This window comes from Brachyhypopomus gauderio, chromosome 1 (genome assembly GCF_052324685.1).
Source record: "Brachyhypopomus gauderio isolate BG-103 chromosome 1, BGAUD_0.2, whole genome shotgun sequence".
In the NCBI taxonomy this organism is placed as follows: Eukaryota; Metazoa; Chordata; class Actinopteri; order Gymnotiformes; family Hypopomidae; genus Brachyhypopomus; species Brachyhypopomus gauderio.
Genome location: NC_135211.1, coordinates 36,594,593 through 36,608,793, shown reverse-complemented (window position 1 = coordinate 36,608,793; position 14,201 = coordinate 36,594,593). Strand labels below are relative to the sequence as shown.

The 14,201-nt window shown below is 47.3% G+C and overlaps 2 protein-coding genes across 4 annotated transcripts in view; one reads left to right on the top strand and one right to left on the bottom strand.

Annotated features, from left to right (window-relative positions):
• Positions 1–3,586, top strand: part of sclt1 (sodium channel and clathrin linker 1) — a 39,691-nt gene extending 36,105 nt beyond the window's left edge. For both annotated transcript variants that reach the window (XM_077012768.1, XM_077012777.1), the window contains 3 exons: positions 2,055–2,133; positions 2,506–2,601; positions 2,780–3,586. In XM_077012768.1, the coding sequence (XP_076868883.1) occupies positions 2,055–2,133; positions 2,506–2,601; positions 2,780–2,842 (238 nt within the window). In that variant the 3' untranslated portion in view covers positions 2,843–3,586. The remainder of the gene's footprint in view (positions 1–2,054; positions 2,134–2,505; positions 2,602–2,779) is intronic.
• Positions 3,587–3,965: 379 nt separating this feature from the next.
• Positions 3,966–13,872, bottom strand: pi4k2b (phosphatidylinositol 4-kinase type 2 beta). Of its 2 annotated transcripts, none has more exons than XM_077012747.1 (10): positions 13,435–13,872; positions 10,244–10,395; positions 9,745–9,945; positions 8,852–8,983; positions 7,671–7,824; positions 7,321–7,385; positions 6,879–6,975; positions 6,458–6,615; positions 6,097–6,156; positions 3,966–4,847 (listed from the first exon to the last, which is right to left on the bottom strand). In XM_077012747.1, the coding sequence occupies exons 1-10, from the start codon at positions 13,844–13,846 to the stop codon at positions 4,674–4,676; spliced, it is 1,605 nt and encodes a 534-aa protein (XP_076868862.1). In that variant the 5' UTR covers positions 13,847–13,872; the 3' UTR covers positions 3,966–4,673. The 2 variants fall into 2 exon arrangements, with proteins under 2 accessions (XP_076868862.1, XP_076868872.1); XM_077012757.1 differs by having other exon boundaries at positions 6,458–6,591.
• Between the last annotated feature and the right edge of the window lie 329 nt (positions 13,873–14,201).

Below are 14,201 nucleotides of genomic sequence, written 5' to 3'. Positions count from 1 at the left end.
GTTATTCCAGAAACCGGGTAAGTAAACTCAGAGTTAACGAAAGCTCAGGTTTTCCGTTCCAGAAACCGAGCTTAAGAGAGAACCTGAGTCAGCTGGGAAATATTGAAATGGACCTTGAAAGTGCCGTAGAAGTGCTTTAAAGCTAGGTTTAAGCCAGGTTTATAATTGACGCGGCGCGAGGGTCCGCGTGGTGAAAATTATGTAATCGCGGTGGCGGAGGGCCTCACGCGCTGTTGATTCGCAAGGTCGTGCACCTCTCGAATTTTGTAACTTCGCGCGCATGCAGCACTTCAGCGCAATGAACAAAGTCATGTTTGCAGGGTTCATACACCTTTACAAGGTGGAATTAAAGCATTTATACGTCACTTTCAAGGTCCATTTCAATATTTCCCAGCACGTTAAACTTAATTAAGTTAAATATTTATACATATTCGAAATGATCCGAAATAATTCGCTTTTTTATCACATTATTTAATTGTTGTTTATTTTCAAAATCTTAATGTCTTCACATTCTCTCATGTTTCATCCTGGAATTACAAGAGGCTCGTATTTGTTAACGTAATACAAGAGAACTGTATTTAGCCTAAATTCCAGCACTTTTCAAATCTGAAACAAAAAGCAACATTAAAATTGGTCAGGTAAATGTTCCTTCCCCTGTTTTTGAAGGGTGTTTCTTTATACCAACACGCATCGTTTCGGAGAACACTGCACTGAATATGACGCGGCAAGTATAAACGCCTCCGCCGTTCGCGGAAGTTTGCGTGAGGTGGGCGGAGCCACTGTGATGACGTCATTATTGTTTGTGAGGCCCTCTGACACAATTCAGGTTTCTCATGTGGCCCCTTGTAAAAATAAATTGCCCACCCCTGTTATAGTGGGACCTTCCCGCCATTCCGCTCTCCTACCCTGATCAACAGAATCCTTGAACATGAAGCCATTTACCAGATGTTTGTGATGTAATCCTCATAAGATGAGGCTACCAAGAGGCTCCCTCCAAGGATGACATCATTGTGCTCACTGTGATGTGAGGACTACATCAATGTCGGGAATGTCCAAAGGCCAGAAGGTTTGCATAAGCAAAAGAAAGTGTCTTCAGTGAGCGTCCTGATATCAAATTTAAGTGATAAAATTAAGTAAAAATGCTACTTTTCTCAAAGGGTTCAATCCAAAGTCAAAGTCAAATTTATGTATATAGCGCTTTTCACAACACATGTTGTCACAAAGCAGCTTTACAATCGTATGGGTCCAGATACCCATACAAGTCCAAAACCCAGTCAGTGTACCTGGGAGGGGAGTCTGAGAGAGACACCACCCTCTCCAGTCTAAGAGAGAGTGCATGTAAGGCTGTGGCTACAAATACCCTGCTAAGAAAAGAAGGGGTCCAAGAACTGAACTTTGGGGAACTCCACCCTGAACTTTGGGGTACACCATCCTTAGAGGAATAAGAATATTTCTGCAGTCACAAGGCTGATGCCAAGTTTATGAAAGAAAAAACATCCACTTTCCCTTGTATAATGAGGTTATTTATTATTATTCATTATCATTATCATATATAGATGGATACCCAGTTTATTCCACTAGGTTCACACAGATCCTCACAATATATTTATTTGGCATTTCTGAGATGTAACATGAATGAATGTTTCACTATTGGCGTAGATCACACATTTCTCACTAATCCATTTCACTGCACTTGGCTGGGGAAGTGCTGCCCTCTACTGTTGAGCAGTGGAATGACCCTGGAGAACTCAGACCAGTGGACTTAAATATGAGGCAGTGCTCGAAACACGTGATGATTCATTTCCTTTTCTGTGGATGAACTCCTCTCGGTGGTGAGGATCATACAGGATCGTACAAGATCGTACAGGATCGTACAAGATCATACAAGATCATACAGGATCATACAAGATCATACAAGATTTCAGAATGTAGCACAGAAAACCTGTACCATGCCGTCTGAAGATGGAGAATGAGAACAAAGTGCTTCTACACATTAAAATAACGTTTACGGAGGATGCAACGTGTGTGTGTGTGTGTGTGTGTGTGTACTTCAGGTTGGAGCTGAACAGTCAGAAACAGAGGACTCAGGAACTGACGCTTCAGTCAGAAGGAGACCGTGATAAGATTCTTGAGGTGTGTTACCTTTGCCCTCTCAGTGATCACTAGTGTGTGTGTGTGTGTGTGTGTGTGTGTGTGTGTGTGTGTGTGTTCTCAATGCACAGATGGTAAATGCGGAGGACTAATTCTGATTGAGGTGAAAATCACAATTGGCAATGTTGGCAACTATTAACGTCCCCATTAAAAAAAAAAACACCAAAACCAACCGGGTTTTATAATCGGACCAGGTTAGACTCCTGGGATAAATACACCTAAACATGTTTTCATTGTTTTAAGGTCCGATTTGACTTGTATATTAATCATATATGATATTGTTGTTTTATATGAATGTCACGTGGTACTAACATTTGCTGACGTGAACGTGATCACGTGGTGTGATGTCTGCAGTACGAGCAGCAGTTATCAGACCTGCAGGAGAAGAACAGCCGTCTGCAGAAGCGTCTGACTCAGGTCCAACACAGAGCGTCCACCTCCTCCCACCAGGTACGCCAGGGACACGCGCCGTCCTGCGTGTTCACACGTGACACATCCAGCGTGTGTGGACGAGCGTGTGTGTACGAACGTGTCTGGTAGATGTAAATGCGAGACCACACCTCTGTGAATCAGACTCGTTTACACTTGGACCTGGTCCTGTGTGACTTTTGTTTTTGTGTGTTTTTAGCTTACCATGGTGTCCCAGAGGAGAAAGGCGGCTTCACTGGTGGACCTGCAGACGTTATCATAACAGTCGTCTGCCTTACCAAGACTGTTTACCATGTGTCTGTTTGTGACACTTAGAAGTGTCTATGAAAGTGGAATGGATGGCAAACTTACTGGTCTCTAGGGCTTTTAAAATGGCAGCTTTGTTAGATATACACAGCATGGAGTTCATCAGTAAACCTGAGAGTTGTGTTCCTGAACAGATTAAACCAGTTCGTAAGTCATTTTTTTGTTGGTTGTATCTAAACTTTAGTTTGTCTCAATATAGAACCTCACAATACATGTTTGAAAAGGAGATTTCTGTACACCTACAAATGAAAACAGTCATATAAGATCAGTATAACTTGAGTATATTAAAAATGTATACATCCTTCAAACTTAACCTGCTAGAATGTTTTAAATTAATACATGACATCAATAGATGCATGAATATATTGAACACAGATTGAACAAATAAACACAATTTCGTAAAAAAAAAAAAAAAAACTTTCACTTCTTGGTAAAAATCATACATAAGGTAAGACCATATGTAATTAACATTTTTGGGTGCAAAATGGAATGTGATTCCCAGAAACAGAAGAAATAAACACATTCATATAGAACTAATTAACATATCAATATTTTAACTTAATATATTCGGGGATATCACATGTGGAAGTATAGCCTTATGTTATGATGATTACATGCAAAACTCAGAAAATCACATTTATGTTTTTGGACTATTGTTGATTAAATAAACCATATTAAAGTATTTCCAGCTCACAGATCTCTCAAATTAACACATTTTTACAATATTCTTTGTTTTATAGATTTTTTGTAAAACCACATATGGCGTCATGATGTTTATATACAAAGACCATGTGTGGTTTTACATGCTATTTGGACTGTTGATTAAACCTTAAACACATTTCCAGCTCATATCTCAAACAATAAAAAAAAGTATGTTTGAAAAATCACATGTGAATGTAACACTATAGCCTTATGTAATGAAGATGCTTATGTGCAAAAATCAAATGAGATTTTCTGTGTTTTTGGTCATTCAAGCGCATGAAAAGTGTTGCTCACAGAACAAAACAGACTGGTGGAGACCCCCAGTAACCCTAACCCAGTAAGGAGTCATTACTGAAATCACATCATCATATAATAGATACATTTTCTATGCAAGGCTTTATTGATTTGTCACTTAATTTACAATTCAACTAAACAACCATTCAGCAGGAATAGAAGTTCCCAGATGCACAGGTTCATGTGGAAATCCAAGATGCATACACAGGGTTACTTGAAATTGTTCAGCTTTCTCCATCTAAAATGCATCTGTGTGTGTATACTAACAGCGTCCCGACAGAAACCAGTCAATACATTCATCATATCAAAACACCACTGCTAATTTTCTTGGTGTTGAAATGTCCAAGAGAAATGGTGAAATGTAAACTTCACAGGTTACATTCAGGCAAACGTTTTCAAGTTTTAAAGTATTGTACTTCATTCCGCATACATCTCTAGATATTTATATATTTAATAGTTTATAAAAACAACTGACCGTTCTGCCAGGTCATCACATTTAACCTTTGACCCCCAGTTCCCTTTACCAACATAGTGCTCATCACCACAACCTAAAAGTTTGGAAAAAGGCTCAGAAAAGAACAAAGTGGTCCAGATGTTTCCATGGTAACCTAAAGAACCTTCACCCTTAACCTTGTGAGTGTCCAGCACCACACCTCTTCCTCTATACATCTCCTCTTCCTCCATCTCTCCTCCTCCACCCTCCCAAACGGATCCAGGAGAAATCGCTCCCATCCTCACGGGGAGCAGTCCCGCCTCCTGTTGCCATGGTTCCACATTGCCATGGTTCCCAATCACCAGGAGGTGAAGAAGGGTCTTTTGCAGTGGAAGGTCTGGGTGAAGGCGTTGCTCAGCTGGACAACGCGGCCCTGGCCCCCCCCACGGCTTCGCTCCACCACCACACGGGGCATCTGCACCAGCTGGATGGGGCTCCTGCCGTCCTTCAGCGCCTGGGTCAGGTTGAGGATCTGGGAGAGGCAGGAGAACCGGGGTGAGAACCAGGCTGAGAACCAGGGAACCAGCCGATTCAAAAACGATTCTCAATTCAAAACGAGCTACCTTGGTCTGCTGGCATGAAAGCAGAGTACATTTATAAAGATATTATAATTGTAATGGTTTTATCAACATATTGCAATAATGTAAACACACAAAGGTAAATCCAAGACAACATGTCTGTTTGAGGCGGACACTCAGAACACTACATTAAACTAATAAAACTGTAGTAAAGTAAATAAAATTGGTAGGCTTAGGCTAGCTGCCAGAACTGGCCACTACTCAAAAATTGTATTATACAAAAATACTGCTCTTTCTGTAAAAATAACAAATTGCTTCGTACAAGAATTAGGCTTAGGCTAGCTGCCTATTTCTGAGAACATGCCACTTCCAGAAACAAAATTACACGTTTTTCCTTAACAACTCACAAAAATAAAAATTACTGAACTGAACACATTTAACTGAACTGATCAGTTTCTGATCGGTGCCTGCAGCATTTCATGTGCGACAGTTTTGGCTTGTGTTTTATGGCGAATTCCGACTCCCCTCGTTTATCCGCATAAAGACGCTACAGATTATATTGTTGATTTATGTTTCTATGCATAAATAAGAGCTAGACTTTAATTATCCATCACAGCAAACGGCATTATCTATGTCCAAAGACACACTGGCTCGAGGGTGTTAATTATTTTAAATAAAATACACACTGGCTATACGAAGTTCACCTCCGACCACGACTTCGCAGTATTACAGCAGGATTGTGTCTAAATATCTAGTTAGGACAAAACGAGAGTGCTCAATGAACTTAAGTTATTTTTTATTTTAAATTTATTTTACCAGGAGTTATCACTGTAACTCCCGAATATCATCTGTAGCATCTTTATGCGTGTGCAAACGATCAAGCCCATTCTTACCCGGGCTGGGTTGACGGTAAAATCTAAAGTGTTGCTTTCAAAGACCGCGGAGCCGTTTGGACTTCATACTTTAGCGGCGCAACAACAAATACCGTACACTACACAACCCGCTGTAGCTTTACTAGCATGCCTGCACATAGTCAAAACAAGGAAACAGCTTTGACTAGCACTACGGTGGCTGAGAAGGCACACACGCACCCAAAAAAAAATTGATTTTAAAAAAATGAGAATCAATTCTGAATCGTTCAATGTTAGAAACGCGATTCGAGCTCGAATCGATTTTTTCCTGCACCCCTAGCGTGAACCTCACCTGTCCTCTCATGACGGACATCTGCTTCTCAAACATGGTTTTGTCAAATCCCTTGTCAGTCTGCAGACAGAGAGAGATGTCCGATCAAACAACCTGAACATCTCTCCAGGTGTCTGGTTGGAACCAGGTGTAGAGTTGGAAACGTTAATAAAACGAGTTAACGGGTAACAAATACATCAGAAGTGTGTGGAGGAACAGCTGGATAAAACAGGAGATCACACGCCACAGCCAAGCAGAACATAAACATGCTAGCGTGGTGCTCAAGGACGTTTAGGGAGGTGAAGAGCAGAGCGTTACAGCAGAGCGTTACAGCAGAGCGTTACAGCAGAGCGTTCCTACAGCTCCAGGTACCTCTACCAACCTTGAACAGCTCATAGAGGTCCTCACAAAGGTCCTGTACAAAGTTCATGTCTGAGATGCGTGACAGTACCAGGTCTCTCGTCTCCTGGGAGAAGGGCACCTTGGCCTGGGGCAACCATGCCCAGTGAAACGGATGCAACCATGCCCAGTGAAACGGATCTACACACACACACACACGAACACACACACACGAACACACACACACACGAACACACACGAACACACACGAACACACACGAACACACACGAACACACACACACACACACACACACACACACACACACACACACACACACACACACACACACACACACACACACACACATAGCCCTACTCAACATGTGCAATAGGCCACAGCAATATAGCCCAGATCAATAAGATCGATCAGGTAATGATTGATGAGTATCTGAGAGTCACTCACATGCCCGCCACTCGTCCGGGTGTTTGAAGGGGAAGGCCAGCCCGTTGTCAATAGCAGCGATCTGGATCACACTGTCCTTGGGTTCACTCCACTCATCCTGCACGCACGCACGCGCACACACACACACACACACACACACACACTTAAGACTTCACTGTGCATTTCATGAGTGGGGGATTGGTTAAGTAAATGGTACAACAACCCATTAATAAATCATTAACCAAGAGATAGTTATTATTAGTAGTTATTGGCCCTGATACCATATGGATGAGTTAAAATAAGAAATACATATTAGGTTACAGATAAAGACACTGGGGGATGTCACAACACCTCACCAGGACGTACATTGTGTACACACATGTAAACAATATCCTAGCGAGGAGAGTGAGACTGAGGTGAGTATCTGTGTGTGTGTGTGTGTGTGTGTGTGTGTGTGACACACCTTCTCCAACTGCTCTCCACTTCCTGGCTTCTCATACTTAATCAGCCAGTTATCGTTCCCTCTGTCTGGAAACACACACAATATTAGGACCATGTCTCAAACAGCACCCGGTCCATTCAACAGCAGCACAACTTTGATAAGAGACCACGTCACCGTACTTAAAACCTGGCATGAAGGTCAAGTGATGAAATTATTAAAATTATTGTGGCTTTGTAGATGAAACGTTAATACAAATTTGCAGTTCAACCAGTGTTTCTATCCAACAGAGGCCCTCACAGAAACTGTGCTGACACACACACACACACACACACACACACACACACAGAGAGACACACACACACTCCCAGTACCCGTGTTCCTGATGACGTAGTCCAGTACCACGAGCTTCTCAAACTGAGACTGCATCTGCTTCCTGGTGTTCTCAGGAAGAGGCTCCGCCTCAAACTTCCTCAGCCAATAGTCAGCCTCCTGATAGCCCTCCACAAAGAGCTGGAAGGAGCCGACCTGTAAGACACGGACGGAGGTCTCAGTCCTCGAGCTGCTCCACACTGCCACCTGGTGTTGAGAGTGTTTGCTTGATACGGCAACACGGGTGAGTCCACCTCACTCTGATCTACAGGGCCGTGTACATAGAGTAGAAACACCAACAGTACACAGGACCCGCGTGGTTCTAGAACGCAGGACCCGCGTGGTTCTAGAACGCAGGACCCGCGTGGTTCTAGAACGCAGGACCCGCGTGGTTCTAGAACACAGTTCCTACACTGTGCTGTGGGTTTACGTCTGCAAGGACACACAGCAGGAAGATGAGGTCATCAGTCACGTGATGTGTGTGTGTGTGTGTGTGTGTGTGTGTGTGTGTGTGTGTGTGTGTGTGTGTGTGTGTGTGTGTGTGTGTGTGTGTGTGTGTGTGTGTGTGCGCGCGCCTGAAGTCCAGGGTCAGGTACACACGAGCCAAAAGGCTTCTGAATTATTTCAGAAATAATAAATAATTAATAAATACAAAAAATAAAGTTCGTGCCTCACAACTGCACGACTGCTACAAGGGCCAAGAACTGAGACTGATCATTCACACACTTGGAAAACTGACTGCTCATTCAAATGTGTTTCTCAGTACAGACAGAAATACTGCAGCTGTGGTCCACACATCATTACAGGCCCTCAACAGAGCTAGGCAGGGTCACAGCAGGTGCGGGGGACATGGCCAGGGCAGGTGCGGGGCGTGGCCAGGGCGGGTGCGGGGGGCGTGGCCAGGGCGGGTGCGGGGGCGTGGCCAGGGCGGGTGCGGGGGCGTGGCCAGGGCGGGGGCGTGGCCAGGGCGGGGGCGTGGCCAGGGCGGGGGCGTGGCCAGGGCGGGGGCGTGGCCAGGGCGGGGGCGTGGCCAGGGCGGGGGCGTGGCCAGGGCGGGGGCGTGGCCAGGGCGGGTGCGGGGGCGTGGCCAGGGCGGGTGCGGGGGCGTGGCCAGGGCGGGTGCGGGGGCGTGGCCAGGGCGGGTGCGGGGGCGTGGCCAGGGCAGGTGCGGGGTTAGCCTCACCTTTGGCGGTAAGCCGACCCGGTGAAAGTGCCGGCCCACCTGGGGCACCTTCTCCAGGGCGTACCTCTTCCCCCGAGACTTGGCACGGTCGATCGCGCTGTAGTGGAACGTCTCGCTGGCCAGAGACACAACCTGCGCACCACAAATCAATACACAAGGATCTTCAAACCACCCGCATACAAGCACAGTGTAAAAATGGCCGTTTGTAATAAAACACCACAAGAGTCTTCAGAGAGCAACACTGCAGAATCATCAGCAGGACATCGATGCTTTTTGCCAGTGTAAAAACAACTTCACATTTATAGGTATTAATATATAATTATTTTCAAAACTCTGCAAGAGCAGATCCACAACTAAGCACTGGCTGGTGGACCTGCAGCTGTCTGGAGATAATCCAGGAAACACAGTTTAATCCAGTAAGCACGTCTATATAATCCAGCAGTTAGCAGTCTGAGGTAACGTGGCCAGTTCCCACACACTTTAACTGGATCACCGGTCTGTGTTTGTACACGTGAACACCGTTACGGAAGCCTGCTGAGGTCCACGGTGTGAAACTGCCACTCAACCAGCCCACAGTACTAGATCAGAGGAGCAGCAAAGTCTGTGTTTGTTTTCTGATAACAGCAGGTTGTGAAATGCAGATATTTCCATGTGTGATGGCAGCATTTCTGTTGAGGGGAAGTTCAAATAATTGCCATCAAAGGGTTAAACCCTTTTAAATGCATTTGGCAACTGTTGTTTTAAACCACCTACTTGTTCTGTACATTTCATCTTCCACGTAGTATTCATGATTTCACTTAGTTTTGACCACAATAGGCAGAAGGGGCTGGGTGGATTACTCCACCTGGGACAATAAGCCACGCCCCCGCTAAGCCCCGCCCCCACGCACACACCTTGGTTTTGGGCACGACGTCCAGGCCGAGCTTGCGGTCGACGAGGGAGGCGGCGGCCTCTGACAGGTAGCCCTGGTTGGGCACCAGACAGCTGCGTCCGAAGCAGCAGGGACAGCACACCTTGTGGAAGTACTTGGTCCATTTGGGGTTCAGGTGGCCGTACGGTTCTTCCGACTTGGGTTTGAACACGCCGATGATCTTCTGTGTGAGGGGAGACGCTGGTGAAGCAGCACACGGCGAGGTGGGGCGTTTAAAGCCACACACACGGCCACACCCTCTTACAGGGTATCTGCACATTTTTAAATCTCAAATTCAATGACTTAAGACCTTTTTAATACCTCTCACAAGAAAAATTAATACTATTACTGGGGATGCAGGTGTGTTCCACATCGTTGACGGGGGGGAACGAGAATTGTTGACGTTGTTGAGGCCGTATACTCAAAATGTCTTAAATTAAAAGCGTTGAAGACTTAAGGACCCGCGGGTACCCTGCTCTTACCCCTTTGGGGTCCTTGACGAAGTAGCTCCCACTGGAACCCTGGGAGATTCTCTCGGGAAACACGCCCGCCTCGATGGCCTGCTCCGCCCGCTGGACAATCTCCGCAAAGTGGGGGTCTTCTGGGAAATGGTTGAAATCCCCACTGCTGTTACCTACAGAGCGCACACACACACACACACACACACACACACACACACACACACATATAAGGAATGTCCACACTGCATCAACACACTGACCAGGCACCACTGCAGTGGCACTGATCTCTGACCCGAGACCCCGTCCTGAATCTTCTCAGCAGGTAGTTGCCCAGGTGGTGCAGGTGTTCACACCTGCTCTGGAGATCAATGGGAGAACCTTCAGCCGCACTTAGACACTCAGCTGTAAGATCAGACCAATTAACTGTCCAGTTAAGCACCAGAAACTACGAAACCTAGGACAGGATGAGACGCCATAACAGACAGACAGGCATCACACCATAACAGAGACAGGCATCACACCATCACACCATAACAGAGACAGGCATCACACCATCACACCATAACAGAGACAGGCATCACACCATAACAGAGACAGGTATCCAGGAAGTAGCAGCAGGTGTGAACACTGCCTGTGGTATTTCAGACTGCCGTCACTATGCATTCATGGCAGTTTCTAATTTAAACACATGCATCACAATGTTGACAGTTGACTTCTGTGGTGGAAGAAGTTAGACACACCTACAGAACACCACACACACACGCACGGACACACACACACACGCACGGACACACACACAGAGAGCGAGAGGCTGTAGTGCATTACAACACTGATCTGATAAAACTAGCATGAAACGTTAAGCAAAGACCACATCCTTTCTCTCTCCCCACACACACACACACACACACACACACACACACACACACACACACACACACACACACACACACACACACACACACACACACACACACACACACACACACACACACACACACACACACACACACACACACACACACACACACACACACACACACACACACACACACACACACACACACACACACCTGCACTCTGCCCTTGCAGCAAAGACAATTTTTTCACACAGCAGATTAAGAGACTTGTAACTCAGAAGCTAAATCTGCAGCCATTTATAAGACTGCAGGCAAGGAAAGTGTTTATAACATACACTACCACCCACACACAGCCCCACATGTACACACACACACCCACACGCATGTACGCGCACACACACACACCCACACACACGACATTTCATCAACAGAGCACACACCCAAAGCAGAAGATGTCCAACAACCAAGGCTCTGATCTCCAGCAGTGCAAGTGTTGTGGGTCCGTCCCAGCCGGCCTGTGGGCTCGGCACGGGGCCGAGGTGGTTCTGAACTCACACGGCCAGCCTGTGACTGCAGAGCTGTGGAGAGATTCAGACGGTTCCAGCTAGACGGCACACGCAGAAGGTCCCGGTGTTACCACCACACCACACTCAGCCCAGAGCCCGATAGCGTTACCCCTGGAGTCAGACCGGGAGAGGACACGCGTGTGGTTGAACTGTGTCCCTACCAAAACCCTTTAAAGCCCAACCCAGTCCAGCACGCGTGAGCACACAAGGGTGGAGCAACACTAACGTCTCCACGTGTACAGGGAGGCAGGATGGGGGCAGAGAGCAGATGTAGCAGAGGTCAACGCGTGGTTGCACAAACGCGCCTCCCGAAACGTGTGGAGCTGCACAAACGCGCCTCGTGACCCGAACACGCCAGCTCCGACGCTGGAGATTTAACCTCACACGCTCAACGAGTTCTAACCCTAGCACCGGTACCACGTGTGAGGTTACCATGGAAACTGCCCATTTCTAGAAGCACTAAAAGGGGTTTTGTTAGCAACGGCGACCAACAGGCGAACCGAAGGTCAAACTCACGACCGGCACTCCGCACACCACCACACGGAACACCGTTAAGGGTGGTGTACACACGTCGCATCGGTCCTGAAAGTGTGTGTGTGAGTGTGTGTGAGTGAGAGTGTGTGAGGGCTGCTGCCTGACGTCAGTTCTGTGCAGACAACGGGGAGGTAAATGAGTCCAAGTGAGAAAGCCCAGATGCGCGCACACACACACACACTCACACACACTAGAGCACTGCAAACGTCCCTGCAGTAACGCAGTAAACACTGCTGCCACTTTGAAGAATGCATTAACGCGATATGAACGATGTACTTTTAACGAGCGACAGTAGAAATGAAAAATGTTAAGACATTGTATAGAACATTTGAACAAGTTCTGGTTGTACAAATATTGGTATTTTTCTTCAGCACCGCTATAGTTGCGGACACAGAGCGCCCGAGTGTTGGTGTGAGGTCTCAACCCCCAACACCACCACTGGTGTGACTGGTGTGACTGGGACTACCGATACAACCAGTATCTTCTGTCCTCCAGCGCCTTCCACAACATGGCGTGGGAAAACAGGGCAAACGACGTGTGATGTCAGACCACACAGGACAGTTCACACACGAATGTGGACGCGTCAAGCTCGGCGTGATCTGAGCCGACAGGTCCGATTACTGAAGTGACAAAAACATGAAGAGAGTCTCATCTTGGCCCGAAGAGGAACGCCGCAACTCTGCAGTCAGACTTCAGCCAAAAGTGCATCGGCCCGAAATAGCATCTGATAATCAATAATTACGTCTGATAATCAATAATTACGCAACGGGGACGCATGACGTCACGTCATTAACTCCTACTGCGCCACTTTAAAAAAGACGTTTAAACTGATCTGAAACCAGTGTGTGTTGTATCACCAGTAAGTGTGTGTGTGTTGTATCACCAGTAAGTGTGTGTGTGTTGTATCACCAGTAAGTGTGTGTGTGTTGTATCACCAGTAAGTGTGTGTGTGTGTGTGTGTTGTATCACCAGTAAGTGTGTGTGTGTGTGTGTGTGTGTTGTATCACCAGTAAGTGTGTGTGTGTGTGTGTGTGTGTGTGTGTTGTATCACCAGTAAGAGTGTGTGTGTGTGTGTGTGTGTTGTATCACCAGTAAGAGTGTGTGTGTGTGTGTGTGTGTGTTGTATCACCAGTAAGTGTGTGTGTGTGTGTGTGTGTGTGTTGTATCACCAGTAAGAGTGTGTGTGTGTGTGTGTGTGTGTGTGTGTGTGTGTGTGAGGTGTGTGTGTGTGTGTGTGAGGTGTGTGTGTTCTCACCGGGGGACGCCAGGTTCTCCGATGATGAACTGTGTCTACTGCGCGTCCAGCGCTCTCTGGCCGCCCAACACGCCTGGTGTCCCGGCGCGGGCAGCAGCAGCGCGTCCTCCCCGGAGCCCTCCGCCTCCAGCTCGGTGAGGACGCTCTCGGTGGAGCCCGACACCCGCACGGCGGCCCCGGGCCTCGACCATGACCCGGTGGGGTCCAGCACCACCGGACCCGCCGCGTCCGTCCCGCTGGGTTCGGTGTCGGGGGGGTCGCACTCCGCCATCATCCTGCCGGACTGGGTCTCCTCTCGGTCCAACACGGTCCTCCCCGCAGCTCCGCTCGGGTTCAGCGGCTCAGGTCTGCCACACGGCCGCGGGTCGGTCGCCTCGGCGCGGTCATGTTGTACCTCCACATCACCCGTCATGGAGAACTTCCTCGTTCTTTATGCGCATGCGCGGCCCTTACGTCACCCCGCCGATGACGTCGTCTCGGGCGCTGAAGCGGAAACGTCGCGGGTCCATTTCCGGTCTGGATTGAGGGACTTTTGTCCTCCTTCCTCCACTTAGTCGTTATTTCAATCATCTTAATTGATCTCCTCAAAAGACCCAAGAACCTCACTCATACCTCACACAGTCTGAGGTCTCTCAGATATGTTAACTTCACATTACCAGACGTATTTACCTCCACCCCGAGTACGGCCACGCCCAGCGTGAGGGGGCGTGGCAGGGAGGCGTTTGCTTTGGGGACTTTTAAACACAGACACTATCATTCTGAATGAA

What these genes read in the sequence shown, in the direction of transcription:
- pi4k2b (XM_077012747.1), bottom strand. Translation starts at nt 13,846, where the DNA reads ATGACGGGTGATGTGGAGGTACAACATGACCGCGCCGAGGCGACCGAC. An exon ending in GGGTCGGCTTACCGCCAAAG is followed by an intron (nt 7,825 to 8,851) that starts GTGAGGCTAACC and finishes CGTGTCTTACAG; the next exon opens with GTCGGCTCCTTCCAGCTCTT. An exon ending in ACCTCTATGAGCTGTTCAAG is followed by an intron (nt 6,157 to 6,457) that starts GTTGGTAGAGGT and finishes CTCTGTCTGCAG; the next exon opens with ACTGACAAGGGATTTGACAA.